This window comes from Geosmithia morbida, assembly GCF_012550715.1.
Source record: "Geosmithia morbida isolate 1262 chromosome Unknown scaffold_3, whole genome shotgun sequence".
Lineage (NCBI taxonomy): Eukaryota > Fungi > Ascomycota > Sordariomycetes > Hypocreales > Bionectriaceae > Geosmithia > Geosmithia morbida.
The window spans coordinates 1098157-1124267 of record NW_023336190.1 but is presented as its reverse complement, the minus strand read 5'-3'; the positions used below and the strand labels follow the sequence as shown (position 1 = coordinate 1124267).

Here is a 26111-nt window from a genome sequence, read left to right as displayed (position 1 = left end):
CTGGACATCACTTCATGAGTAGTGTACGATATGCGAGGGTCATAGTCTTGTGGCTGAGTGCGTTGAAGAGCAAAGAGGGGCCAGGCTGCTTGTTAGCCCCTCGACCCCTTTCTATTGTAGAGTTAAAGTGTTGTGATGCGTGCGTGCTGAAGATCATGTCGTTCTTTTGGTTTGTTTACTTTCGGATACACAGGTCAGTCCGGAGAACCCACTTCTCGCCGTCGACGACCTGGCGGCCTTCATGCTGCAATAGACAATTCGGGGACATTAGCAAGTTGAAGGAAGGAATTATTTGACGGATTTGTTCATACAGGCTGTGTATGTATGTGGACGTGCCAAGTGTGGGAGCTGGTTTGCTTGTTTGCCTGCGCTCGGGGAAGCCGACCGTGCAGGCCGGGACGAAGATCGGGAAACAGGAGAAGTGACAATGTCATGATTTTACGAAATAAAAGAGGGGATACGAGACACAGGAGACGAAAGGAAAGGTAGACTAACCAGCAGACAATCGTTGCCATGCTTGTGCAGCAGGAGCATACCCGTTTCGAGGGCTACTACGATTTCCTCGGCAGCTGACCTACGGTCGTTTGGGTAGAAAACAGTCTCACCGCCGATGCAGCCTTCAGATGCGGAAGTCAGGTAGAGGAGCAGAGTCCAGGTGGTACGTACGGGTACAGGGGGTGAGGACGGGAGGATGAAGGAGTTAGAGTCGTCATCTGTCGTGTAAATTCTCGAGGGTTAGTCGACTGTTTTGACATGTCCAGCTCCGCCAAAAACAGATTTTGGGTGGCATGAAAAGAATGAGTAAGAAAGTAGGAAAGGAAAAGGGTGCTGTTTTTCCTTGGCGTAGGTGCAAGCGAACCAAGGAAGGAGGGGGGGGGTCATGAAAAAGATTGAAGAAGCATTCTCTTCTGAGTTTCCATCTTCCTACTTACAGTGACAGTCAAAGTATTGACCCTTGGAGTAGCGGTACACTCGTATATTTGGATTGAGACCAACAGGCTCGCCACCCCTGGAACGTTTGCCACGAAAAAAAAAAGACAAGCTGCATTAGCCTCGTGTAACTAGAAATCCTCGGGAGGGGCTAATGTCGCTTCAAAGGCCGGGAAAGGGGGGAGAGCGCTGCCTGTCGGCTTGCTAATCTCCGTCACAATGCACCCTGGCAAACAAACATTCCCAGTTGATGGATGTGCAAATCAGCAATATGTCACTCACCAGAGATCTTGAAGATGCGGGTTGTCATTGAGGATGGCCTCCTTGAGACCCGTCTGCTCCCATAAACGGCTGGCAAAGAGCGGGTCTTGGATCTGATAACGATCGTTGACACGCACGGCCTCACCACGTTTGGGACGAGATGGAGTTGTCTGCATAGGTAGAGTCCGGAGGAAGGCAACGTAATCTCGGCACAGCGACTTAGGGAAGAAGAAAGGTATGAGGGCGATCATAGGCGTGGCCTCGTGCAGCTCGGGGGCCAGATGAACAACGGGCAAATGGGGCTTAAAGGGTGGCCATGAGGGCGGCACGGGAGTAGATGCGACTGGCTGAGACGGAGATGCTGCTGTCTTTGATTTAGTTTTGTTTGGTTTCGGCATGATTGCCCCTTTGCTGCTGCTGCTGCTGCTGCTGTTGTTGTGCAGCGTGCAGCGTTCGGGTCGTCGGGTGTTGCCGGTGGTGATGGGATAGAGAAGAAAGATATGAGATGGACCTGGGGACCACTTTCAACGAATAGTGGTATTCGACGTTGGAAGAAAAGAAAAGATGATGTGCTGAGGCCCAGGAAGATAATATCTAGACTTCTTGATGATCTGAGCTGAGGTAAATACGTGTGACTGGTTGCTGTAGGTGTGACCGTATGGATCGTAGTTGGGGAGGCCTACCTTGACTAGCAGAATGCTAGATGGGGGCCCGAGTGCTGCAGGATGTCAACGGAACTGGATTCATTAGGCTAACCAGAGAAGAAGAACGGTATTTGCAGGTGACGTAGTGTTGATGGAGAGGCTAAGGGTAGTGAGAGGACAAGAGGTGCCGCTCCGCTCAGCAGTTGAGGGCTCATAGCCCGGAGTTGGCTGCTGCAGGTTTTATCTGAACGTGCGTGTAGCCGTATGCAAATAGGCCGAGCCGTGTCTCGAGTACAGGGATATTACCGACTTGAGGAGGGGAGAATCGTGTCCGAAAGGTCGATCAGCGGCTTCTGTTCACAGCTGATTGACCCGTTTATCCTTTACGAGGTCAGAGATTCCCCATTTGCTGTACGACGAGAGAAATGAGTATTGCGAGTATCACTATAGTATGGCAGCAGTACGCTTGCATTGCGTTAGTGCTTTCTACCTCTTACGTTGATCGCTCCTTCCAGACACTTGTTAATAGCTCCTTCCCCTCCGTCGGAAGCTTCGATTGCAGCGGTTGCCTGAGTCAGCCTCTCAGGTGGGTGGTTAGATCTTTGAACTGCACGGCCTGAAAACGAGTAATACGGTACGATGTCTTTATTGTGTCTACCTTGTATCCAATTCTCATCGGGATCGTGAGGGCTTTTATCATTGTTATTGCCGTGTATTTCGGTATAAAAAATAAAAACGAAAAAGACGTGGAAACCGTAGAAATGTTATGATACTTGTTAGAGCCAATGTTCACAACTTGCATAAGGTGAAGGTGAGTGGTCGACGGTCGTACCTACCAAAATAAAGGGTCCCACCTGCTAATTGCATTCAGCGAGTTTTCCCCTTCGCCTTCGCGTCTTCCTCTCCATCAAGCTCTCGCGGGCCAACAGCATCACCATCGTTACCGACGCTATCATCCCCCCCCCCCCCTTCTTCAATCTAGCCAGCTGTCATGGCTCCAGATACCACGCCCTTGCCCCTGGCATCGGGCCAAACTACGACCACACAGCCGCCATCTCAGTCGCCGTTCTCTCGCCAGATACGGCAAGTAGGTCTCTACCTCGCTGGCGCAGGCTTCCTTGCGGCCTCGGTAGCTGTATCCCGCCGGTCCGTCATACGCATGAGGGCCGCCACAATACCACCATTCTACGTGTCAAATCGAGCCCCCATAAACGCAGACGACAAGGGCATCATTGCTGCGCGCGCCCTCGGCCTGGCTACGCTCAATGTCATGAGCTTCGGTGTCATGCTCCTCGGCGGCATCGGGTGGGCATTCGACCTGACTTCCATGTCGGAATTGAGAGAGAGGACGCAGGCTCAGCTCACTAAACCCACCAACCTCAGCCGCGAGGACGAGGATGAGGTCGAGGAGGAAATGAACAAGATGATCGACTCACTCTACGAAAAGCTAGGCATGACCAAGCCTCCGACTACAGAGCTGGAGCAGATTCAACAGCAGCAGCAAAAACAGCAAGACGAACCAACAAAGGGCCGGCCGGTAGACAGAAATGAATCATAAAGGAACCAGTCCAGCGAACCATTCCATTCCTACATGCATAACAATACCCAATAATACCCATCTCCGATCACTCCCATGCAAGCATATATATATGGAACCATTCAGGAGCAGAACACAAAACCCCAACGTTATGACAGCGTCAATATTTCAAATAAGAAGAACCCGCCAACCACGTACATTGTCTTCCTTGTTTACCCTTGAGGAGAGAGCTCCTTGCGTTCCTCTTTCCGCCTTCCCATGATTGCGCAATCGGCAGCATGGCGTTGAATAATCACATAGCGCTGCTGCTGTCAGCTTCTCGTCAGCACCCCACATAAGTTCGCAGAGCATTCGAGCATGTCATGTACCTCAAGCCTGCCGTATCTACACGGAGCGTCATCCTACAAACAACGAGCTGGCGTCAGATGGCGTGAAGGGTGCGTTGAGCCCAGAGCATGGTAAAAATGGGCGGCCGGCTCCTTTTGTTTCTTTTTCCTCGTCTTATACACCCACCCCACCCCACCGCCACCACCCTTACTCCCTGCCTTTAACCGCTCCTCTCTCGTCCTCGACCGGCACACTGTCAGTTCAGCCGGGAAAACTCTTCGTCCCCGGGAACGCCCGCTGTCCCTTGTCGTTAACGATGCAACGTGGCCGTGTTGGTGGTGTTTGGTAGAAGAAACTGCCATCGACTACGAGTATGGGGCGCTCGCGGACGTTCGCCGCAGTCGATTACTGTAGTCATGAGCACGTCCCAGCCTAGGGCCTGCCAGTACACCGTCTTCCTTCTGCGACGCCGCTTCCTCGAGTCACGGTCTCTCAACGCCCAATAGCTGAACGTGAGGCTTACCGAGGTCACTCGTCACTCCTCCCTCTCCAAGTCAAGAAAAGAAAACAGGCCGGGAGGCACAGACAGACAGCAGATCAACGAGGGCACATAACCAATCCGTGCATGGAATGTCTATCACAACGTAGGTAATACAGCAATAGCTTCTCGGAGCGGAGCCATAAGTTGACAAGGGCTGTTGGCCACCAATGCAAGCGTGTCTGTTTGTCCTCACCTAGCAGTCCGTGCCATAGTTGCACGCTTTGTCTCGGGGATTGACCACTGACAGTGCAAGAGCCACCCTAACGTCATGCCTTCCATGACTGGTGCAGCGATACGCGTCAGGGTCGATGCTGAAGTTGAAGACGCTCCGTGAAGTAGGCATGTGCTCTCCACACCCTCTCTCGGTCTGTATTCCTTCTTGGATCTATGGTCCGGGGAGTGGGATATTGTATACGGTACATAAAGCAGGCCATCTAATACCCATACCATCATCCCATGCTTGTTTATTTTATCTTTCCTCCGCCCCCTCAGGCTCCCTAACCACCCCTGCCCTCGGCATATACGGGAAGCAGAAAGACAGGAGGGCATGGAGCAATGACGAAGAAATGGCCGAAGTCCAATACAATTTCCAGAGCGCTGTTTGGCACTACACGTACCGACATGGGCCAGAAGCCGGCGTCGTCTTCCTCGAGTCCCCCCAGCGCTTCTGGAGTAACCAGCGCGGCTCCATCGTCCTGCGGCAAGTCAACTCTACGAGCGCCAACAAGGCATGGGTCAATCGAGACCCTTCACTCGTGAAAAGGTGCCGAAGCGACCTCGATCAGAGCAGTGGCGACGGTAGAGTCGACTTTCCCACCCTCTCTGACGCACACGGCCTCCTCATAAAGAACGGCTGGGCTACCCCAGCCACAGAGTGCAAGTCGGGAGCCTCACCAACAAGGCATAACAACAATGACGATGGCCACGGTGGTGGTGGTGGTGGTGGTGGTGCTGACCGACCTCTCGTCCCGTACCGTCGCGGTGAGCGCATCTGGGTAGAGCACAGCCTCCAACCGTCTGATGCGGAGGGCGACGATGGCTCCATCCCCGTTATCAGCATCGATACCCTCCGTCATTTCCGGGTACCGTCACGGTACATCTGCTTCGTGCCGCAGCTTGTCCGGCCAAGCTTCGAGACGCTCCCACTTCCCCGAGGCATCTCGCCGTCGGTATTCGCCACGCCTGTCGGTCCAGCACATGACATGAGCGTCCGCGGGTGCCGGTATAAGATGCAGGCGTACTTTGAGTGGCCATCGAATCAGCCTGCTAGAGCGACTTGCAAGTGGGAGACTTGGCCGTCGTTGCCGTCATCATCGTCAGCAACGGCAGAGGGGGTGGTGGTGCCGAGGTTGCCGACAAGGTTTCATCCCCTGGCGGACGTCGAGGAGAGGAGGAGGCTGTTTCGGCATCACTGGGCTATCCTGAGTGGGCAGTTTAGTGTCGCGCTGGATGATGACGCTGAGTCTATTGACGAGATTGACCTCGTCGAAAGGGGTATTCGACATGTTGATATTGCTGTTGCGCTTTAATATCGCAATATGTCAAAAAAAAAAAAAAAACACTAGCTGGAATTATATGTTATAGAGGAAGGATCAAGATACCAAGTTATATTGATAATGACAATGTGAAATTGACGAGGGTGAATATCTTATATGCCTTTGAGGTTTTATGTTTTTCTTTTACGGACAGTCAGGTCGGAGCAAGAAGGGTAGAAAGAAGAGCTGGAAGATCACCACAGAGGGATGGAAAAAAGTATGGATTTCTCTCTCTTCTTCATTCAACTTTGGCGAACCGCCATTGTTTCCTTGCCTTCTGAAATCTGACCACCTGCCGTCTCGTAGCTCTGCCGTGGATCATATCGTCAGCCATCTGCGGCAGATCTTCGAGCGTCCTAAACTCGACATCAGGCTGTATGCCATGCTTGGCGGGGAACTCGACAGCCTTGTGCATCCTCTGCGGCGTACTGCTGCTCTCTCCTCTGATTCCGTACCTCCCGGTGGCCAGGCTATAGGTCGACACCTGCAAGTCACGGGGTGCCATGCCGATGACCATGCGCACGCCTCCGGTCCTCAGGATATGCGGGGCGGCATGGACGCCACGGCTACTCCCCGTCACACTTCTCAGCTGATGGACGAGATCTGCAGTCGTGGCCGAGTTGACGGTGATGTCGGCGCTTAGACCCCTGACCGAGGCGAGGGCATCATCGTTGATATCGATGCCCATAACCTTGATGCCCATGGCCTTAGCGTACGTACTGCGTCGCATACTGTCCCAGGCCGCCGCAGCCGATGACGGCAAGCCATTGTCTCGGATTCAGTTCACAACCATCTACTGCGTGGAAAGCTGTTTATTCTATTGCATCTTCGTTTCGGGGAGATTTTTTCTCTGTCAGCAGGAGCAAGGTTGAATACAGATGGGGATGGTACCGTACCAGTTATTCCTGCGCAGAAGAGGGGAGCGCTACGATTCATGTCCAGCCCCTGCTAGAGGATGATGGCGTTCCGGTGGTCGACGACACAGTACTCTTGAAGTAGCCGTCGACGCTGAAGCCCTGGACGGCCGTCTGACCCCGGGAGCAGTACAGATTGTGCACTCGGCACCCGTCGCACTCGAAGCAACAGCCCACGGAGTACTCCCAGTCGATGGCGTCGCCGACCTCAAAGCCCTTGCCTGCCACCGAAGGGTGCATCCGGGTGACGTGGCCGACGGCTTCGTGGCCCATAGTCGTGATCCCAGTCTCAGGACGGAGGTCGTGGTTCAGGTCTGAGTGGCATAGCGACGCGGCGTAGGTCTTGACGAGGAATTGGTCCTGGCCTGGCCCCGGGATTGGGATGTCGTTTATGACGACTTTATTCAGTCTCTGGAGAGAAGGAAGGATTGTCAGTGGTTTGTGAGGGAGTTTGCCGGTTTCCCCCTCCCCCCCTCCCCCAAAAGGGCTAACCTCTGACCAACCCCCCCCCCCCCAAAAAAAAAAAAACACTCACACCGTCCCGCTGGCCTGCTTTCATCTTAATTCGAGCAGTACTGTATTATATTCTCGAAAGCTGCGCTTTCTTCTTTCCTACGAAAAGGTTGAAACCTCTCGTCAATATAGGTACGCTTATCACTTTTTTACTGCGGTTCCTCCTGAAGTCGTTCCCCTCTCTGAATCAGCATCTCGGTCCTAGGCGGCAAAACACCTCGGGCAGTAGGGAACTGTTATCCCAAACAGTGATCCTGTGGCCACGTGGGCTTGAGGTTGGATGGTATCAGTGCTTCTCCGACACTGCGCTTCTTCTCCGGGGCAGGGGAATAAAATCATGTCAGGTTTGGCCCAGTGGGATCGAAGAATGGTATCCTGGATATACAAATCCGGGGAAGCGGGGAGTCTGCCAAGATAGACGGGTCGAGTTTTTTTTTTTTGTAAGTGCCCGACGTAATAAGGCATTCACTGGCTCTTTAAATACGAAAAAGGCATAAGAGCTACTGGGCAAAGCCCAGGGAAGAACATATGAAGAGATTTTCATGGACGAGGGAGTGTTTTAGGCAGATGGTGATAGAATTCCTGTCTACCTGTTCCTTCCTCGTGACGGTGCACCCAGCGCTCCTTCCTTCCTCTCCCACGCAGGAGGCCGAATCAGGTTTCACCTCCCCGATCGTGCCAGAATGTCCCTAACATTGAACAATGAAGCCGTATATTTCCACTATACTGCTATCCAATGAACTCCCCTTTCTGAAGCCCTTCATGTTACCTATGCGAACATTGTCATTGGCCGTGTAATGCGGGGAGAGTATAAGCCAACCTCGGATGGTTAGGCCCTCCTCTTTGGAGATGTTGCCGTCCGCCCTATTGGTGGGACATGTGTGTGTGTGTGTGTGTGTGTCATTGACCCGGGTGGCAGTACCACGTCGGTCCATCTACTATTAGAAGTATCTGTCCTGCTGTCTCGCGTGGGCTGTCTGGCTCTTTTCCTCTTCTTCTCCTCCTCCTCTCCTTCTTCTTATGCTTCTTCTGACTCTGGCGTCTTCCCAGGAAACTGGATGGTCTTCCCCGCCAATCCTTCTCGGACAAAATCCCTACCGATATCACCAACGCCACGCCACCCTCAGGCTTCATATGCAGAGCTATCTTGGTCACTTAAAGACATGCCTATAGGATCCGGTAGACCAGTCAGCAGCGCCCGCAGTGGCCGTGTACTCCCCACGACATCAGCCTCGTCTCGTTAGCCACGACCGACGGTGATGAACCTTGCACTTTCTACATGTCACCGAACCAGCCGCGAGCCGAGAAGGATGTCTCTGTTTCGGGAGTTTATATCTGCCTCACGCGTACTAGAGCCAGTCCGTCGACCTACTTAGGAAATGGATGCGACCACCTGGGTTAGATATTACAGCGGGATAACATCTCCGCCTCAGACTGACAGTCCGCCGTCCCGGACAAAAAGAACATCTTGTGTCTCTCGCCGGACAAACATTCTCTTTGGAATCAGGTCGAGAGCTTCGCCCTTTTCTGTGCTCAGTGTCGGGGATATCGATGGGCCTTGACATCACAAGTGGCCTATGCACGGGGCACGTTTTACCCCACCATGCCCGACAACCGGCTTTACCACCAACGGAAAAGACGACCCCTACGGTGGCGATAATGATGCTGGGGTTCGGTGAGCGGAAGGAAGATGCTGGAAGAGAAGAGAGAAATGAAGGAGGAGAGAGGCACAGAAAAATCCAAGCTTCCACGCCGGGCCATATCAACGGGTCTCACAAGAACCATGCAGGTCATCACGGATATGATTTTAAATCTTTCTCGTGGAACGATGATGTGGAATTATCACTGATGTCGGGATTCGACTCCCAACAGTGGCCATGATTGCTACGTCGTCGTACGAGTTATGAGTACGGGGCGGGCGATAGTGCCAGCAAAGCGGCATCGGAGGTGCTCGAGTGGGCCAGAAGATTCAGGACGAGTACGAGTATAACAGAGAAAAGGACGGTCTTGGATGGCTGGATGGGCTGGATGGGCTGGGCTGTGGCGCCAAGGTGGGTTGGACTGGACAAGCAGGAGGCAACGGCCACTGCAACGACTACGGCAACGATTACGGCAACGACTACGGTAACGGTTACGGTAACGGTGACGGTGACGGCTGTCGGATGATTCCTGATGATTCTTGAAGATACGACTACCAATGCCAAGGAGGGCGGGCGGGAGAGTGCTGTAATCAAGCAGGGACGGATTTGGATTCCACGGGGGGATTCCATGGATGAATTTAATGAACGAGGGGCACGATCCATCCGTGCGTGTATGGAGTGATTGACTGCATGAACGAGGGGCAAGCACGCGCTGGGACGGGGGGCAATCGATGGATTGATTCCAGGCTGCTAGTATTACTATGCTAGTATTCCTACTAGTAGCAATACTAGCAGTATCTGGGTGACGAGGTCCTAGAGCGCAACAAGGTGAGAGAGAAGATGATGGAACTAAATGGTAATTCGCTCCCGCAGATGACGCCATGCAACCAGAATGATTCCAAAGGCCTTTACTAATTTCCATAGGCTACTGTCGAATCGCGCACATGTTGGCTGAGAGGGGGGGGGAGGGACCTTGGATGCTTGGAATCTGCTCGGTTTGCTTGGTTCAAAAGCGCTAAAAGTGGAGAGAAGACAGCCGTTCCGGCCTCGGACGTGCGCCGATCATCGACCGGTTGTCCGTCTGTGCCACGTCTCTCTCTCTCCCTCCCTTCTCCCTCGCCCTCTGTGTGTGCCACTCCTGGCTCGGCCATGGCCCCTCTACCCCTCTAGCCCCTCTACCCCTCCATTCACCTTGCCGAATCCACTCCTCGTCCTGCGTCTTTTTATATATCAAACAAAGCTCCATAGCTCCCCTCTCGTTCCCCTTCGATCTCTCGTTGCAACAACATCTACATCTTCTCAGACAAGTGAGTTTTGCGTGCGCTCCTTTTTCCGTCCGGCCTGACCTCCGTCTCTCTTCTCCCCACCATATTAAGAGCTGCCATGCCCTCCTCCTCCTCCCCCCTCCCGGGACTACTTGGATCAGACAGAAAACTAACCATTACCGTTCTTCTCTCAGTTTTTAACTCTTCCCACCCACCAAATCCATCACAATGCCTGAGCTCAAGGTTGGCGACACTTTCCCCGAGGGCGTGAGCTTCTCCTACATCCCCGTCACCCCCGAGACGGCTGAGGTCACCTCTTGCGGCATCCCCACCAAGTTCGACGCTTCTGCCCGTGAGTGTCTTCTCTCTTTTTCTCTCTCTCTTCCTGCTCGGTCCATTTCTTTATGAAGACAGCCTCGCTCGTTGTCTTTGATCTTGTCTTGGTACGATAGGAACATAGACTGACCCCCTCGGCAGAGTTCAAGGACAAGAAGATCGTCCTAGTCTCGGTCCCCGGTGCCTTCACCCCCACCTGCACCGGCTCGCACATTCCCGGCTACATCGAGAAGACTGCTGAGCTCAAGGCCAAGGGTGTCGACCAGGTCGTCATCATCGCCTACAACGACGCCTACGTCATGTCCGCCTGGGGCAAGGCCCACGGTGTCAAGGACGACTTCATCGTATGTCTTCTGCTCCCCCCTCCTTTCTCTCCGAAACCACATCTCTCCACTCACAGGCTCGGTTTGGAAAAGAAGAGAGAAACAAGCTGACATCTGCCTCCCTCTCCCACAGCTGTTCGTCTCCGACACCGACGTCAAGTTCTCCAAGAACTACGGCTGGCTCGCCGGTGAGCGTACCGACCGTTACGCTCTCGTCATCGACCACGGCAAGATCACCTACGCCGCCAAGGAGAAGGTCCTCAACGACACCGACTACACCGGTGTCAACGTCGTCCTCCCCACCCTGTAAATGAGATAAAGACAAAGACGCATATATAAAGTCATGTCGTGTGCCGGGAAATGTCATATTCTAGTTGAGCACCCTAACCGTTCAGCTTGTCTTGTCCTATCTTTTTCGTCTATTTGAAAAGTTGAGGACTGGGCGACAAGGGAAAAAAGGTGCTGGGATGGATTTGTTTTCACCCCATTTTAGACATGCTTGGTCACAATTGACAAAGAAGTAAAAATCTACTCGCCACCTCTCATGATACGTGAATTATGATGAACGGAGCAATAAAAACAGACAGACCGTAGGCTTACAACGTTCCCTAAGCATGAAAGAAAGAGAGAAACATGGCCTTTCATCACGTATTTCACGCTAGGTTTATATCGGTATGCTTATTTGACTCTCTTCTTCAGCTGGTTACTTCCATGCAATGTTAGGCAAGTCCAGTCCGAATGACATCAACAGTTTACATACAGTCGTGGTATCTATCCAGTGGGACATAAAAAGATCGACTGGAACAGAGCCAGAAAAAAATAAGAGAAGAATCGTAAGCACAGGAAAACCATGGATGCTAGGTTTGCTTTTTTTTCTCTCTGTCTCTCTTTTTCTTTTTTTTCATTGTCCGCGCCCAAAGGCGGAGATATATAAAAAAAGCGCTGTTTTCTTTTGATACTCGAGACGGAGGGAGGTTTAATCATTTATATTTTTTGTCCCTTTTTTTCCCTTCACCGTTGCACGTAAAAAAAATAAAGAAAAGTCCACTTCTTTGTTTCTCATCCTCCACTTCTACTTTTTCTCTTTCTTAGCGGGTGCGGGCGGTGGGCTTGGGGGCAGCACCCTTAGCACCCTGCTTGCTGACACCCCTCACGGTCTGGCCCTTGGAAGCGGCGGCGTTCTTGGCCTTGTCGGCCTTCTTGGCAGCCTGGGAGGCGGCCTTCTTCTCCTTGGAGTCCTTGATGGCCTGCTGGCGGGCCGCGGAGCGGGCCTCGGGACGCTGCGAGCGCTTCTCCTTGATCACATCGAGGGAAGCACCGACGATGCCACGCTGGACCTTGACGGTGCGACGAGTGCGCTTCTTGGCGACCTCCTGTTGTGGGTGTTAGATATCTTTTCTCTCTCTCCCTCTCTCTCTCTCTCTCTCACTCTCTCCTTCTCTCCCCTTCTCTCTCTTTCTGGCCCTTTCTTCTGATTTGAAAAGAAAGGGAGAGAGAGAATGGGTAGAAAAAGAGAGGAACTATATCGGAAATATCGAAACGGGAACAAAAGAAGGATCATACCTCAGAGATACCCTTGCGGTGCTGGCGACGGTAGAGGACAGTCCAGGCGATACGGCGGGGGTTCTTGCGCTGGAGGAATAGCGACTCAGACTTGCCGCTCTGGAAGCGGAAAACCTTGGAGTCACCGCGGACGTAGACCTTACCCTGTTAACCAGGGGAAAATGTCATGTCAGCCTTGTGGTCATTTTTTTTGTTCAATCACGATATTGCACCCATCCGATCCTCTCCCCGCCCCCCGCCCCCCCCCCCCCCCTCTTCCTGTTCCACTTGCGTGCCGGCACCCGCGTCTCAAACATGGTGTAAACCTCGGAGTGGATTTGACCCTCATCGGGTCCTTTTTACCCTCACAACAGAATGATCGGAGGGGAAGTCGAGAGGGGGGGTGGGACGGGATGCATCACAAGANGGACGTAGACCTTACCCTGTTAACCAGGGGAAAATGTCATGTCAGCCTTGTGGTCATTTTTTTTGTTCAATCACGATATTGCACCCATCCGATCCCCCCCCCCCCCCCCCCCCCCCCCCCCTCTCTCTTGCTCTTCCACATGTGTTCTATCGTATCATTATGGAGGAGGGTTGAAGGCTCGAAGTGGATTTGACCCTCATCGGGTCCTTTTTACCCTCACAACAGAATGATCGGAGGGGAAGTCGAGAGGGGGGGTGGGACGGGATGCATCACAAGAAGGAGGAGGCATACCTTGCCAGGGTAGATCCTCTGTCCCGAGAAGACGTCGTCGTATGTTCTCATCTTGTCGCTGGTTTGGCGTGTTGCGGCGACAAGGTGGTTGTGGTGTGGACCGTGGAGTTGGCGGAATGGGCGAGGAAGTTGGCAGTCAGTGATCGGTCGTCGCGATACGCTCAAATTTCTCGGAATTGGGGGAGGGCGATTGTGCTGTGTGCGTGCCCTGACTAAGCGCTTCTAGGGCAACTGTCCACCAAAAGTGTCCGTGATGAGCTTCACGTGACTGGATGCCCGCATTATAATACAGGGTTTCATTTTTCTACCCGTGGTTTTTGCATCCGGTCCTCTAAGAGGGACCCACTTGTTCGCCCTGCCTCTCCTCACATAGTTCTTTTAGCCCCTCCTCATTTAACGCGTAAAGTTGGTGCATATAATACTCGTACATACATGCTTTGAATTTTTTCTGTCGAACTCATTATATCCTTCTCGTAGCTCTTTATACATACTCGCTGTCCCATTCTTTTCTTTTATTCGCTATTCTCATCTATAAATTATAAATCCTTCCTTCTTTGTTTTCGCTATAGGTGACGAAGAAAAGGTATATATATATATATATATATACATGTATACATATAGGACACCTGGAGGAACAAGAGGAAAGAAAAGAACTGAAAAAGGCAACAATTCCTTCCAGATTGCCTGTATGAGTATAAGCAGCGTTGACTAGCCCTGATGTTCACACGTCTAGATGACCACCACAAAGGCTGACCGCGTCGCCCAAACCGTCCTTTCACAATTCGACAAGCTCCCATCCAAATCCAAACCCAAGGTCAGAGATAATGGTCTCCACGAATGGGTACCGCTGAGCGGCATCGTCGCCGAGTGGCAAGGTGTTTACACCTGTCTAGCACTCGCGTAGGTCTTCTTTTTTCTTTCTTTCTTTCTTTCCTTCCTTCTTTCTTTCTTCTTTCCTCCGATCCCCCTTTTCTCCCCAACGGTTTCTAAAGATCCTCCTCCGTAGTACTGGCATGAAATGCCTTCCAGCCTCCAAAATCGCCGAGTCAAACGGCATAGTCCTTCATGACTGGCACGCCGAGATCTTGGCCATCCGCACATTCAACCGATATCTGTTGGATGAGTGCCGCAGCCTCGTGATCCATGGCACTGTCAGCAGCGTGGTTGAGAGAGCCCCGGGTTTAGAGTGTCCCTTTCGTATAAGAGACGGCGTCAAGCTGCACATGTACTGCTCCGAAGCTCCCTGTAAGTTCCCCCCTCTCCTACCTCAGAGAAGCATGCCAGTCCTTACTTACGCGGCCCAGGCGGTGATGCAAGCATGGAGCTCACAATGGCCGCCCAGGACGACGCAAGTCCCTGGGATGCCTCTACAGACCCGCCCAGGACCGGCGGCGGCCTCGTCGGACGAGAATTCTTCTCCCAGCTCGGCGTGGTCCGTCGGAAACCCGGCCGGCGTGATGCCCCGCCGACGCTGTCCAAGTCGTGCTCTGACAAGCTGGCTCTGAAGCAGTGCACCTCCCTTTTAGGAAGCCTGACGTCGCTCCTCGTCGACCCGTCAAATGCCTACATCGGCACGCTCGTGGTTCCCTCCTCGCAGTACACGCACGTGGGTTACACCCGGTCATTCTCGGCTGACGGTGATGACGACAGTGGTGGTGGTGGTGGGCGCCTGAGTGCCCTCAAAGACGCGGAATGGTCATCGCCAGAAGATAGCAGCAGCAGCAGCAGCAGCAGATACAGCTTCAGACCGTTCATCGTCGAGACTACGGATCGCGAATTCCGCTTTTCTAAGAGGAGAGTGATGGAGCGCGCGTCCAGCATGTCCATCTCCGCGAGCAACCTAGCTGCCGCGTGGTCTGCCGCGGGCCTCCAGGAGGTGATTCTCGGCGGGGTCCTCCAGGGGAGGAAGACGAGCGATGTCAGGGGTGCGGCCAGGACGTCTAGGAGGCAAATGTTCCTCGCCGCTAGAGATCTGGCCGGGAGACTCGAAAATGGCAGCAGGGCCGACGATGCCCTCGGTACCAGGGTGTATGCAGAGGTCAAGAGCCATCGTCGGCTGGCTACTAGGCGGCGGGTGAAGCGGGATGTGAAGCTGATGGCTCTGACTGGGTGGGTTGAGAACCGGGGTGATGACAACTTTTGCATCGCAGAGGGGTGATACCAATGAGCTGTGATAATATCACGGCGGGGGCGGCGCGTCACTAAAATCTACGGTAAATATCAGAGGGTGAGCATATCACATTGGGCCTGTCGTCTCTATTTTTCCCTTTTTTTGGTTTCTTGTATTTCGCTTGACCCAAAGTTCCGGCAAGCCATGACCCATGATTGTGCTTTTTTGTTTGTGCGTGAGCGTTGACTCTCTCAGAGTCAACGATAAACCCCCCTTCTAAGAATAAACATAAGAAAATATTCCCATGATGTTTTTGGAAGAGAAGAAGAAAATGCCGGGGTGTTCATCATGAGATCCGTAAATCATTTCTCCCTTCGTAAAAAGAGGAGTCAAAAGTATAGGAAAATATGAGAACAAGCTCCCCACTCAGGAAAAAAAAATAAAGTCGCGTCTGTCATTAATTTTTTTTTCGTGTTCCTTTTTTTTTCCTCTCTGCGTGAGCCAGCCAAATAGAAAAGACAGTAATATTTTTTTCGGATTTTGTTTTTTTCCAAAGGGAAATGAAGTTTTGTGGAGTCATTTTTGGCTTATTTTATTTGAGAGTATCGTGTTATATTTATTCGACCTTGCTCTCAAAGTTCTCACCCTCGACGAGGTCGGGGATCTCGCCGTCGTCCTCCTCACCCTTCTCGCCCTTCTGCATGTTCTGGTAGCTCTCGGCGAGCTTGCGGAGTGAGGCGAGGGAGTCGGGGCCGAGCTGGTTGAGGATGCCGGGGACGAGCTCGGTGAGCTCCTTGTCCTCACCGTTACCGTAGATGGCAAAGGTGTTGCTGGGGACAGCGGCGTGGACTGAAGGTTGCGGCGCAAAATCATGTCAGCGGTGTGGTTTTGGCGGAGGGGGGAGGGGGATGTATGGGAGGTTGCACACCCTTGGGGGCAGCAAAGTGCAGGACGTTGCCGTCAGACTTGAACATGTTGACCTCGTCAATGGCCTGGATGGGCTGGGTGCCGAGCTTCTTCAAGCTCTGCTGAAGCTTCCTATCGTCGGCGGCGGAGCGGGCGGGAGCACGTTTGACCTTGCGACGGGGGGTACCCTTGCCACTGATTTGGCGTTAGCCATCATCGCACACGCACACAGCACGCACACACTTAAGGAAAATCCGGCGATGAGGACGGGGGGGGGGGGGGTTTCAAAATTTTGAGGTGAGGGGTCATCGGCCGATGTCGTCGTCGGGGGAGGGGGAAGAAAACATACCCTGTCGAGACAAGTTAGCAATCATCAAAATACAATTTTCATATATGAAGAATAGATATGAGAGGCCAAGAAAAACATACCGATACGGGCTCCCTGGCCAAGCTTCTTGAGGCGCTCCTGGATGTCAGCCATGGTGGGCTATATGAAATATGCTGAATCGGAGGGGAAAAGAGAAAAAAAGGCTAGGCAAGGCATTGTCAGTTTCGTCCCATAATACACGCGCCCGGGCAAGAAAATCATGATGTAATGGTATCATTCAATCAAGCAGAAGCAGAGCTTCAACATGATGGCAGAAGAGTACATACCGGTATATCGGAGTCGCTGATGGAGCAGTTGTCGCCGTCGACTAATGCTGTCGATGATGGTAGTTCAGAGGAGATTTTGTGCGTGCCAAGAGTTTGGGCTCGGGAACATCTATTTCCCCGGGGGTGGGCGGTCCCGCGCCCTGGTCTTCTGAGCAGAGCAGCAGCAGTCCGAAGTCTCCAAGCATGACCACAGGTAGTGAGCGGTATGTGGGGTAGCAGCACCTTTAGGGGGTACGTACCCAGGTTAGTAATGCGCTCGTCTCTTAATGGCCTACAAGCTGGGCAAAAAAAAAAAATCATTGTCGTCATATTGACGAAGGAGAATTATGAGCAGATGCAATTAGATATGAAGAATATATGCATGTGTGTAGGTATGTGGCAGCCTGCCCGTGAGAATCAGTGGTAGATTGCACGTCAAAAGGTTACAATATTATATAAGGGTACGTTTCTCGTGCCTTGGATCACGTTACAGTAGTAATACAGACAGACATCTCGTCGAGCCTGGCCAGATGTCGGGAGAGAGGGAGGGGGGCGCGATGTTTTGAGGTGGAGGGTATCAACAGAGGCATTGTGGCGGCGAAGGAATCACCTCCAGCCAAGCCAGCTGAACCATCCTCGTCCTTGACTAGCCTGGTCAGCGCCAACAGGAGCCTCGGGACTCTTGGTCGTGACGGCAGCATCGTTCGGGGCTGCCGCTCCTCCGAGGCCGGCCTGTCTCCTCATCTCCTCCCTGCGGGCTGCAGCCTCGATATCCCTCGTCTTGGCATCTTCAATCGCCTTTTTCTGCTGCCTCTCTCGGTCCTCCTTGGCGACCACCCAGACTATGGAGGATGCATCAGTTAGTCGTTACACCCCATGTTATCGCACGCGCGCGCGCGTGTGTGTGTGTGTATGGCATGACGTACTCGGCTTGTCAGACTTGGAGTACTCTTTGAGCTTGGTAACAAACTCGTCAAACTCCTGCTCACGCGCGGCGCGTCCCTCGAGACTCCTCCTCCTCAAATCAGGGTTATATTTCGCTCGAATCTCGTCCTCAGTGGGTGTCACCCAGGACGTAAACATAGGTCCACCGATGCCGGCTACCAAGCCACTGTTCACCCTTATCGTCAGCTCTCCATAATACATGAGCGCAATGCGCGCGCGCGAAACGTGTTCGTCCCGGTCAGACATGAAGACAAGGGGGAGGGGGGAACGTACGCTGCAATGACCTTGCCCCAGAGGTTCCAGTTGGTGGGCTTTTTTCCCATGGCCGGCGAGGGTGGGTAAGTTTTCTGTGGCTGCAGTTTTTCGGCCGGTTGAGTGGCGGGTACGTTGTTGCCTGGGGGCGGCAGAAGTCCGAGAGAGAGAGAGAGAGAGAGAGAGAGAGAGAGAGGAGAGAAAGTTGATTGGCGTCGGACGATGATGTTCTGATGATGCAGGAAGTCCTGGTCGATCCTTTGTCAGGGCTTTCGACGGACAGGGGTGCATTAGTGTTGTGGCTCATGGGCGATGTGTGGCTGATGTGGCGGCGGGGGCGCCACAGCACGGTTGCTAGTACCCATGTTGGTTACATGCATACAGTGAATCGCGAATCAGCTAAATCCCGTACATGCATCAGAAGGGCTGTCGGCCTTTGAGGGGGGGGATTCGAAACTATCGGAAACAATTGTCGGCTCTTGAATGGGATTGCGGGCGGGAGATTATGCAGAGTGTCAATATAGCAGCACTAGACTCCTAGATCCTAGAGGTGACGCCACATCACGGAGAGCACAATCGCCGAACAATATATGCGACGAGCCGCGCCCTAGGACAAGCCTCGAGGATTTCAAGCCAAGGGGGAGAGATGGCACGGAGGGGCCCAGGAGGGAGAGGGGGATGAGATGAGTCCGAGCATCGAAGGGACAAGAGGCAAGGGACGCGTACACGGTACGGGTACGGGTACGTACGTACGGCCTGTACGTGTATTATTGCATGTATCGTTACATGTAAGAAATATCACCTAGTACGGAACATGGCTGCCCAAGGAGCAAAGTGTCATGGCCCATGGTCCACGGGTGGTGCGTCGTGACACGGGCTTGGCGACTTGCCGGTCTCGCGGATTGGGGAAGTAAGGGATCTGATTGGGGCCAGGGGTGTGTCGCAACGTGTTTTAGGACCCAGCCAGTGCGCGACGTGACGAGGACCCTTCAAGGGGAGGAGGTCTTGCCCCTCTGGATCAGATGCTGCGTTGATAGAGGACGAAACTCGTGTATGGGATGCGAGTTGTAAGCCGGTGATGGCGGCGGTGGTGGTTATGGTGATGGTACTGATACTGCGAGATTGCAGACATCACTGCGTCCAGCGAGTAGGGTATTAACGGTATATGCGTTGGTAAGTATTGATGAGACTTGCGACAGAGGTGTTGCAGGCTGCCGATGTCGATAATGCAAGACTGGTTTACAGGTATATTCTACCTGTAGATGCATGCCCTTCCCTCCCCATCCCGCTCTCCAGCTTTTGATAGTCGCTAGGGGTAGAACAGTCCAGCTCACATTCATTCCACCTCATCGAGGGCACGTGGTCAGCTTGCTCTCAGGGCGTTATCGCTAAGACGGGAGACCTGAGAGGTTCGGGGGGATTCCCATACGGGGCCGTAATGTGCTAAGGCTACTGGTATATATGTACACTGTACGGATTGCATGTACTGATACTGACAGCCCGGGTCTAAGACAAGTTATAGTGGCCTGTGGTAATAACGGCTGCTACGTTGTACTATCGTTATTATCGACTGTCACCTTTTATTATATTATGTACATGACTGACACTGTCGCGGTTATACTTTATACATGTCTCCCTACAGTCAGTCTACTAGTATTACTACGACTACAAAGCCACCGGGGGATTTATTTACTTTCCTTTTACTACCCGTCCACGTTACGGTTACGGCATAACAAACGTAATCTGTACGTGTAATCTGTATTGCCTGCACATACTAAATACAGTAGAGTCCATCCTTCCGGTCGCGGGACAGGGCCGTGGGACGTTTGAACGACGATCCCTGGGGCCCAAATGGTTGGATGATTGGCCCTGGTTAGCGTCCCACTTGACAGCCGATGCCAGGCACCCGAAGAAGCGTAAAGGGCTGCCCCCCCCCCCCCCCCCCCCCCCCCCCCCCCCCCCCCCCCCCCCCCCCCCCCCTCCCCCCTTCCCCCCCCCCCTTCCCATCCTTCAGGTCAGCTGCCCACCGCAACGAGGCACACAAAGACACACGGGGCTGGGAAACACACACAAGACGTTCAACCAAACCGCGAGACCCCCGTCTGTCAGTCCCTGTCTCTCTCACGCACGCCCCCTCCCCTTCCTTCATCATCATCTTCTTCTTCCCCATAATATACTGTGCGTCCTACTGTCTCTGTCTGGTTGCATTGGAGACGAAGAGCCCATCAGACAGGCCTTTTTCTTCTTTTTTTTTTTCCATTCTTTAATTTCCTTTTTTTTCTTTGGTCTGTTGCTATAATATCGACATTTCCCAACAACGTGCCCGCCTTCGATATACCGCAGCAACCCGAATTCTCCAGGAGGGGCTGGTCCTACTACGAGCAATACTACTACTGCTAGGGACTACCACCAGGGACTATCACTACCAGTAGTGGTACTACCCAACGACGCGCGACCCCATCCGCTCGCGTCCTCCTTTCCCTCTTGCTCGCGACAAGTACAGCCCAAGAAGCGCCGGGCGCCTAATACCGCAAACTCGATATCTGCAACTGCGAACCTGTCGTTTTTATCCATCTCCTACGCTTCTCTTTTACGCCTCTGCTTGCTCGGGACTCCTCCCCGAAGATCGTTCGGCCACGCGGCCAGCGCTTCTCGGTCCGCCCAACCTCGGACAACAAAGACGACGTAACACGAGCTTCAGTCCCACTCTCCGGCCGACCGTCTTCTCTTCTCTTCGCTCTTTCTGCTACCTTGCCTTTCCATCTTTTGCTTTGTGCCTCACCGCATTTGAAAGTAGCTTGCAGCTCGAAGCTCTGGAATTTGTCGATCGGACAGCTCTCTCTCTCTCTCTTCTCTTTCTGTCTGCCCGGACATGTAAAGTGTTGATTGCCGAGATATTGACCACACACGCATGCCACCCTACCGAAATCCATGCACAAAACTCCAGGTGGATTGAGCATTTACAGGAAAACATAAAAGGGGGGAAAGAAGGTTGGAAAGATGGCGTATCATGCAGCACATGGTCCTCCTGCCCAGGCCTATGGAGGCCCGCAGCCTGGAGCACCGCGACCCCCGCCCCAAGGACGTGGAGGGCCACCACCACAGCAGCCATATGCCGCGCCGGCGCAGCAGTACGACGGATACGACGATTATAATGCTTACGCCAACGGGAATGGTTACGGCTACGATGACTACGCGAACGGTGGCAGTTACGGTCAGCAAGACTATGGTGGCGGTGACCCTTACCAAAACCCAGACTACGGCCGAGCCCCCCCTCCGCCGAGACAGGATTACTATGGTCCGCCGCCTGCCGGGCGAGGTATGCCGCCTCCGCGTGGACGAGGAGGGCCCCCCATGAGAGGAGGTATACCCCCGAGAGGACGTGGAGGACGCCCGCCGCCCATGGACCCCAATGGTGAGTACCCTACTCCGTTTTGTTCCCTTCCTAGCAACGATACTGATACACTCCAAAGTTGGGCGCCGCCCATCCATGAATGACGGCTCAGCTAGCCCCCGCCAAGTTGGCCACGGAGACGCCTACGGACATGGAGACATGGACCAGATGGCCAAGCAGATGTCGGGTATGGATCTCAACGGACAGATGCCCTCGCGCTCAATGTCGAGTTCTGACGGCCAACGAGGCCGTGGACGAGGTGGTATGAGCGGAAGGGGAGGGCCCAGAGGCGGCCCGCCACCTCCCCAGCAACAGGGATACTACGGCCCAGAGTACGGCCCCTCTCAGGGCGATGGCGGTGGCTACGGGGGCTATGACGACGGATACAGCCAGCCGGAATTTGGTCCCCCGGGGAGGACCATGACGATGCCCAATGGCGGCATCGGCGGTCCACCTCAAGATATGCTGCCGCCCCAGCGGGCAAGGACAATGTCCTACGATGACCCTGCCGGACGGGGTGTGCCGCAGCGGCCCTCGACGGCGTCCGGTCAACGCCCGCCGCCGCAACGCGCCTACCCCGGCGAACCTCAGGGTCCGGTCGGTTACGACCAGTACGCCGGCGGTGGTGGCTACGATGACTATGGCCCGGGTGTCCCTCCCGAGAGAGCATCATACGAGGGCGGCTACAACGTCGGCGGCGGCGGCGACGGCGGGGGTGGCCCCTACTACGACCCCGGACGCGGGAGCTACCAGAGCGACCAGTACTCGAACCACTCGGGCATGCCCGATTTTGACATGATCCCCTCCAACGCACGCAGCTCTTTCGATCAGGTCATGCAGCCGACACACGAGTATCCGCAACCTGGCGCCCACCAGACGGCCAAGCTGAACCACGCCAAGTCGCAGCCCGAGCTGCGGCAGCCCCAGACGGCCGTGTTCGAGATGGCGGGCGACATCCCGGCCGTCCCCCCCATGCCGCCCATGAACACAGCTGTCATGAATGGCGGCGTCGGCACGGGCATGTATGGGCCTGGGCCTATGCATGGGCCTGTACCCGGGTCCGTACCAGGATACGGACCCGAGCGCATGGTTCCGTCCCGGGGCCCGAGCGCGCCCCCGGGACCGACCAACTTGCCGGCACCGACACCCATGGGCCCCTCTAGCAGGAATCCCGACTCGCTGCCGTCTCACCCGACACCTATCCGAGCTGGCCTTATGGCCAACTCGATGGTCAACATGAATGACAAGCCGCCACCGGTGCGCAACTACGGTGGCGTGCCTCCGGCAGTCGTCGCGGCGCGGACGCAGCCCCAGGCCCAGCAGCAGATCCAGGGTGCGGGGCCGCAAGCCGTAGCGCAGGTGCGCGTGGTGCCGCAGAAGCAGCCGGAACCTCCGGTGACGTCACAGGAGCTGGAGCAACTGCGCATGTCGCTCAAGGTCAACGCCAACGACTCGAAGACAGCGCTGCGGCTGGCGAAGCGGCTGATCGAGGCGTCGGACGTGCTTGTCGCCAAGATGCCGGACCCGCGGGCGCGCGGGCGGGCGCGGGAGCGGTACGTCATGGACGCGCACAAGATCCTGCGCAAGCTGGCAAGCGCGCAGAACACCGAGGCCATGTTCATCATGGCGGACAACCTGGGGCGGGGCACGTTCGGCGGCGAGCCCGACACTAAGGAGGCCTTCACGCTGTACCAGGCGGCGGCCAAGCTGTCGCATGCGGGCGCGGCATACCGCACGGCGGTGTGCTGCGAGATCGGGCACGAGGACGGCGGCGGCACGCGGCGCGACCCCCTCAAGGCCATGCAGTGGTACAAGCGGGCGGCGACGCTGGGCGACCCGCCGGCCATGTACAAGGTGGGCATGATCCTGCTCAAGGGCCTCCTGGGACAGCCGCGCAACCCGCACGAGGCCATCGGGTGGCTGAGGCGCGCGGCCGACGTGGCCGACTCGGAGAACCCGCACGCGCTGCACGAGCTGGGCCTGCTGTACGAGTCGGCCGAGCCGGTGGTGGGTGACGCCTTGGTGCGCGACGAGCGCGCCGCCTTCTCCCTGTTCCTGCAGTCGGCGGAGCTGGGGTACAAGTTCTCCCAGTTCCGGCTGGGCTGCGCGTACGAGTACGGCAGCCTGGGCTGCCCCGTAGACGCCAGGATGTCCATCATGTGGTACTCGCAGGCGGCGCAGCGCGGCGAGCACCAGTCCGAGCTGTCGCTCAGCGGCTGGTACCTCACCGGCAGCGAGGGCGTGCTCAAGCAGAGCGATCAGGAGGCGTACCTGTGGGCGCGCAAAGCGGCCATGGCCGGGCTGGCAAAGGCCGAATACGCCATGGGGTACTTTACCGAGATGGGGATCGGGTGTGCTGCTAATGTTGAGGATGCAAAGAGGTGGTATTGGCGAGCAGCTGGTATGATTTGTTTTCTCTCTCTCTCTCTCTCTCTCTCTCTCTCTCTCTCTCTCTCTCTCTCTCATATCTTTCTGCCCCCCCCCCCCTCTCCCTTCTTTCCTTTTCTTATGCGTAGATATATTATTGCTAACTCTGACCGAAATACAGCCCAGGACTTCCCTAAGGCTCGTGAACGTCTCGAAGACATCAAACGAGGCAAGAATAACCCCAGCGCTACTAGGCCACCGGATAGATTCTCTAGAAGCAAGATTGAGAAGCACCAAGAGGGTGAATGCATTGTCATGTAGGGAAGAGGGAGACAACCGGTAGATTTGATGGAGACAGATAGGATTAGGGATGCATATATCTTGCGTCTAGGAATATAATACTGTATGTAGAAGAGAGAGAAAAAAAGACAAAGGGTTAAAGAATTGCGTGGCTTCTGGTAGTAGAATAGATGATTGAATGACAAATATGGGGAGGGGGGGGGGGGGGCTTTTGGGCCTGAGTTGCAAGAGTTACCCTGTATGGGATCCCTTGGAATGTAAAGATGTGCGCGTCACGGTTTCATTGGAACCTCGGCATCATATTTCGTTGTGGATTCTGCATCACAGGCAATAGTCAGGTGTTGAGAGGATGATGCGGGTGTATGAATACGGTCGATTGAACGTTGTTTGAGAAGTTTCCTTGGTCTACAACAGAAGATGGTGTGTGACTGATGACGTGGTAGTAGGAGGAGAAAGAGGGGGGGGGGGGAGGAGATGATGAGAGCATACAACTGAAGGTGGGAGAGTCAAGAAATCAACTGAGGAGAAGAAGAGAGAAGAAGAGCAGTACAAGTACATGTTGGATGTTACATTGGATGGTGATACATATAGTACAGGTTTTTTTTTTAAAAAAAAAAAAAACCAACAGTATTTAGGTGTTTGTGCGTGTGTGCGTGTGTGTTGTGTGTGAAGATTTATATATCATCGTCCAAACAGACCCCCGAAGGAAGAAGCACCGCCCCCGCCACCAGCATTACCACCACCGGCAGCCTGTTCCCTGATCCACTCCTGGAGGAAACCCCTCTCGGCCATCTTCCTGGGATCGGACAACCTGGCGGCCGGCTCGCCCCTCCTGGCGTCGAAGGCGAGCAGGGTGGGCAGCGCGGTGATCATGTAGCGCGACGCCAGCTCCTGCGTGTCGGGGGCGTCGAAGTCGACGCGGACCAGGTTGACGGGGCTGCCGTCCTCCTGTCCAACGCGGGCGTCCCGCACGAGCGAGATGACGAGGGGCTCGACGGCGCGGCACGAGGGGCACCACGAGGCCGACCAGAGGGTCAGGAGGGTGGCGTTGGAGGCGGTGGATAGGGATATGTAGGTGTGGAGGCTGCTGGGGTAGCGGACGCTGCACGGGTCCAAAGTCAGCCACGACCCCTCCTCATCTTACGTCTACTGCGAGTGCTGAATGCTGTATATGCACGAGATGCAGATTTGTTCCATGTGTGTATAGGGAGACAAGCGAAGGGGAGGGGAGGAAAGGAAAGCATACGGATCGAATACCTGGTTCTCGACAGGTTTGGATGATGGCGGGAGCGTCAGGTGACGACGAGAATTGACGACACCGAACGGTAGCTTGGCAGAAGCAGGCCGGACTAGTGCTCGTGCTCGCAGTGACAGGGTATGCATGTCTTATGCAGAATATAAGTGATATGACAGACGAAGAAGAAGAATCAAAAAGAAGAAGAAAGCGTCGTCGTCGTCGTTGTTGTTGTTGTTGTTGTTGTTGTTAATAGTTATTGTGGTGTTTCGATACTGACGTCTTTGTGGTGGGAGGAGGGGGGGCCGCTAATGGAATTGAAAGACGAGGGAAAAAAAACAAGGAGCAAGATAAGAGAACTAGGGATGACGAATAACACACACACAGACACAGACACAGACACACATAGAAAAAGAGTTAAAGACGGGGCCAGAGAGGATAATATCAGGTGGAACTACTCCGTACTCCGTACTCCGTTATAATACCCGCATGAAAAATGGCAATGCAGAGCCAAAGCCTAAGGAGTTGGGGGACAGGGGAGCCTAGGACAGATGGATCATGGACGGAAATATGAAAGATGAGAGGTGAGGAATGATTGGAACTGGAGCTGTTGGGTTGGCGTTCATCGACGACGGAATAGACGGGATATTCACTGCCGGGGCCCGGGACATGGGGGGGAGTTTATAGTGGCATGCAGTATCAACACCGCGTACGGTACTCCGTAATATATATATACATATATATATATATATATATAAAATGATATAAAAAAAATAAAAATAAAAGAGGTCGTATCCTAATAATCGAATAAGCGCCGGATACGACCAGGCAGGCGACGCAGAGATGCTTCTTCAGCGGACTCGGTGATTTTTAGTGGAGGGTAAGGCCTCCTCGGAGCCTCCACCAAGGCACATGACGCTCACCGCTGAGGGGTGAAGGGGGGG

The 26111-nt window shown here is 54.2% G+C and overlaps 11 protein-coding genes across 11 annotated transcripts; 5 read left to right on the top strand and 6 right to left on the bottom strand.

The window, feature by feature from the left end:
* Nucleotides 1–495: 495 nt before the first annotated feature.
* On the bottom strand, nt 496–1589 carry GMORB2_5280 (P4Hc; the record flags this gene model as incomplete). Its single annotated transcript, XM_035467254.1, has 3 exons — nt 496–713; nt 933–1009; nt 1213–1589. Coding segments are annotated over 3 exons (672 nt in total), but the record flags the coding sequence as incomplete, so codon positions are not given.
* Nucleotides 1590–2826: 1237 nt separating this feature from the next.
* On the top strand, nt 2827–3393 carry GMORB2_5279 (uncharacterized protein; the record flags this gene model as incomplete). The annotated part of the gene is made up of 1 exon (XM_035467253.1): nt 2827–3393. One exon carries the CDS (start codon nt 2827–2829, stop codon nt 3391–3393), a length of 567 nt encoding a protein of 188 aa, XP_035323265.1.
* A 1413-nt stretch (nt 3394–4806) lies between these two features.
* On the top strand, nt 4807–5769 carry GMORB2_5278 (uncharacterized protein; the record flags this gene model as incomplete). The annotated part of the gene is made up of 1 exon (XM_035467252.1): nt 4807–5769. One exon carries the CDS (start codon nt 4807–4809, stop codon nt 5767–5769), a length of 963 nt encoding a protein of 320 aa, XP_035323264.1.
* Nucleotides 5770–6013: 244 nt separating this feature from the next.
* Nucleotides 6014–6962, bottom strand: GMORB2_5277 (alcohol dehydrogenase, propanol-preferring; the record flags this gene model as incomplete). Its single annotated transcript, XM_035467251.1, has 2 exons — nt 6014–6546; nt 6764–6962. 2 exons carry the CDS (start codon nt 6960–6962, stop codon nt 6014–6016), a joined length of 732 nt encoding a protein of 243 aa, XP_035323263.1.
* A 3373-nt stretch (nt 6963–10335) lies between these two features.
* On the top strand, nt 10336–11076 carry GMORB2_5276 (uncharacterized protein; the record flags this gene model as incomplete). Its single annotated transcript, XM_035467250.1, has 3 exons — nt 10336–10459; nt 10585–10787; nt 10900–11076. The coding sequence occupies 3 exons, from the start codon at nt 10336–10338 to the stop codon at nt 11074–11076; spliced, it is 504 nt and encodes a 167-aa protein (XP_035323262.1).
* Nucleotides 11077–11854: 778 nt separating this feature from the next.
* Nucleotides 11855–13077, bottom strand: GMORB2_5275 (large subunit ribosomal protein L24e; the record flags this gene model as incomplete). The annotated part of the gene is made up of 3 exons (XM_035467249.1): nt 11855–12097; nt 12369–12473; nt 13027–13077. The coding sequence occupies 3 exons, from the start codon at nt 13075–13077 to the stop codon at nt 11855–11857; spliced, it is 399 nt and encodes a 132-aa protein (XP_035323261.1).
* Nucleotides 13078–13759: 682 nt separating this feature from the next.
* GMORB2_5274 (tRNA-specific adenosine deaminase 1) lies at nt 13760–15184 on the top strand (the record flags this gene model as incomplete). Its single annotated transcript, XM_035467248.1, has 3 exons — nt 13760–13926; nt 14033–14271; nt 14331–15184. 3 exons carry the CDS (start codon nt 13760–13762, stop codon nt 15182–15184), a joined length of 1260 nt encoding a protein of 419 aa, XP_035323260.1.
* Nucleotides 15185–15752: 568 nt separating this feature from the next.
* Nucleotides 15753–16523, bottom strand: GMORB2_5273 (uncharacterized protein; the record flags this gene model as incomplete). Its single annotated transcript, XM_035467247.1, has 3 exons — nt 15753–15985; nt 16065–16237; nt 16468–16523. 3 exons carry the CDS (start codon nt 16521–16523, stop codon nt 15753–15755), a joined length of 462 nt encoding a protein of 153 aa, XP_035323259.1.
* Nucleotides 16524–17281: 758 nt separating this feature from the next.
* GMORB2_5272 (CBP4) lies at nt 17282–17943 on the bottom strand (the record flags this gene model as incomplete). Its single annotated transcript, XM_035467246.1, has 3 exons — nt 17282–17517; nt 17602–17786; nt 17894–17943. The coding sequence occupies 3 exons, from the start codon at nt 17941–17943 to the stop codon at nt 17282–17284; spliced, it is 471 nt and encodes a 156-aa protein (XP_035323258.1).
* Nucleotides 17944–20872: 2929 nt separating this feature from the next.
* On the top strand, nt 20873–23954 carry GMORB2_5271 (TPR repeat; the record flags this gene model as incomplete). The annotated part of the gene is made up of 3 exons (XM_035467245.1): nt 20873–21191; nt 21346–23667; nt 23815–23954. The coding sequence occupies 3 exons, from the start codon at nt 20873–20875 to the stop codon at nt 23952–23954; spliced, it is 2781 nt and encodes a 926-aa protein (XP_035323257.1).
* A 660-nt stretch (nt 23955–24614) lies between these two features.
* Nucleotides 24615–25316, bottom strand: GMORB2_5270 (Thioredoxin; the record flags this gene model as incomplete). Its single annotated transcript, XM_035467244.1, has 2 exons — nt 24615–25035; nt 25180–25316. The coding sequence occupies 2 exons, from the start codon at nt 25314–25316 to the stop codon at nt 24615–24617; spliced, it is 558 nt and encodes a 185-aa protein (XP_035323256.1).
* Between the last annotated feature and the right edge of the window lie 795 nt (nt 25317–26111).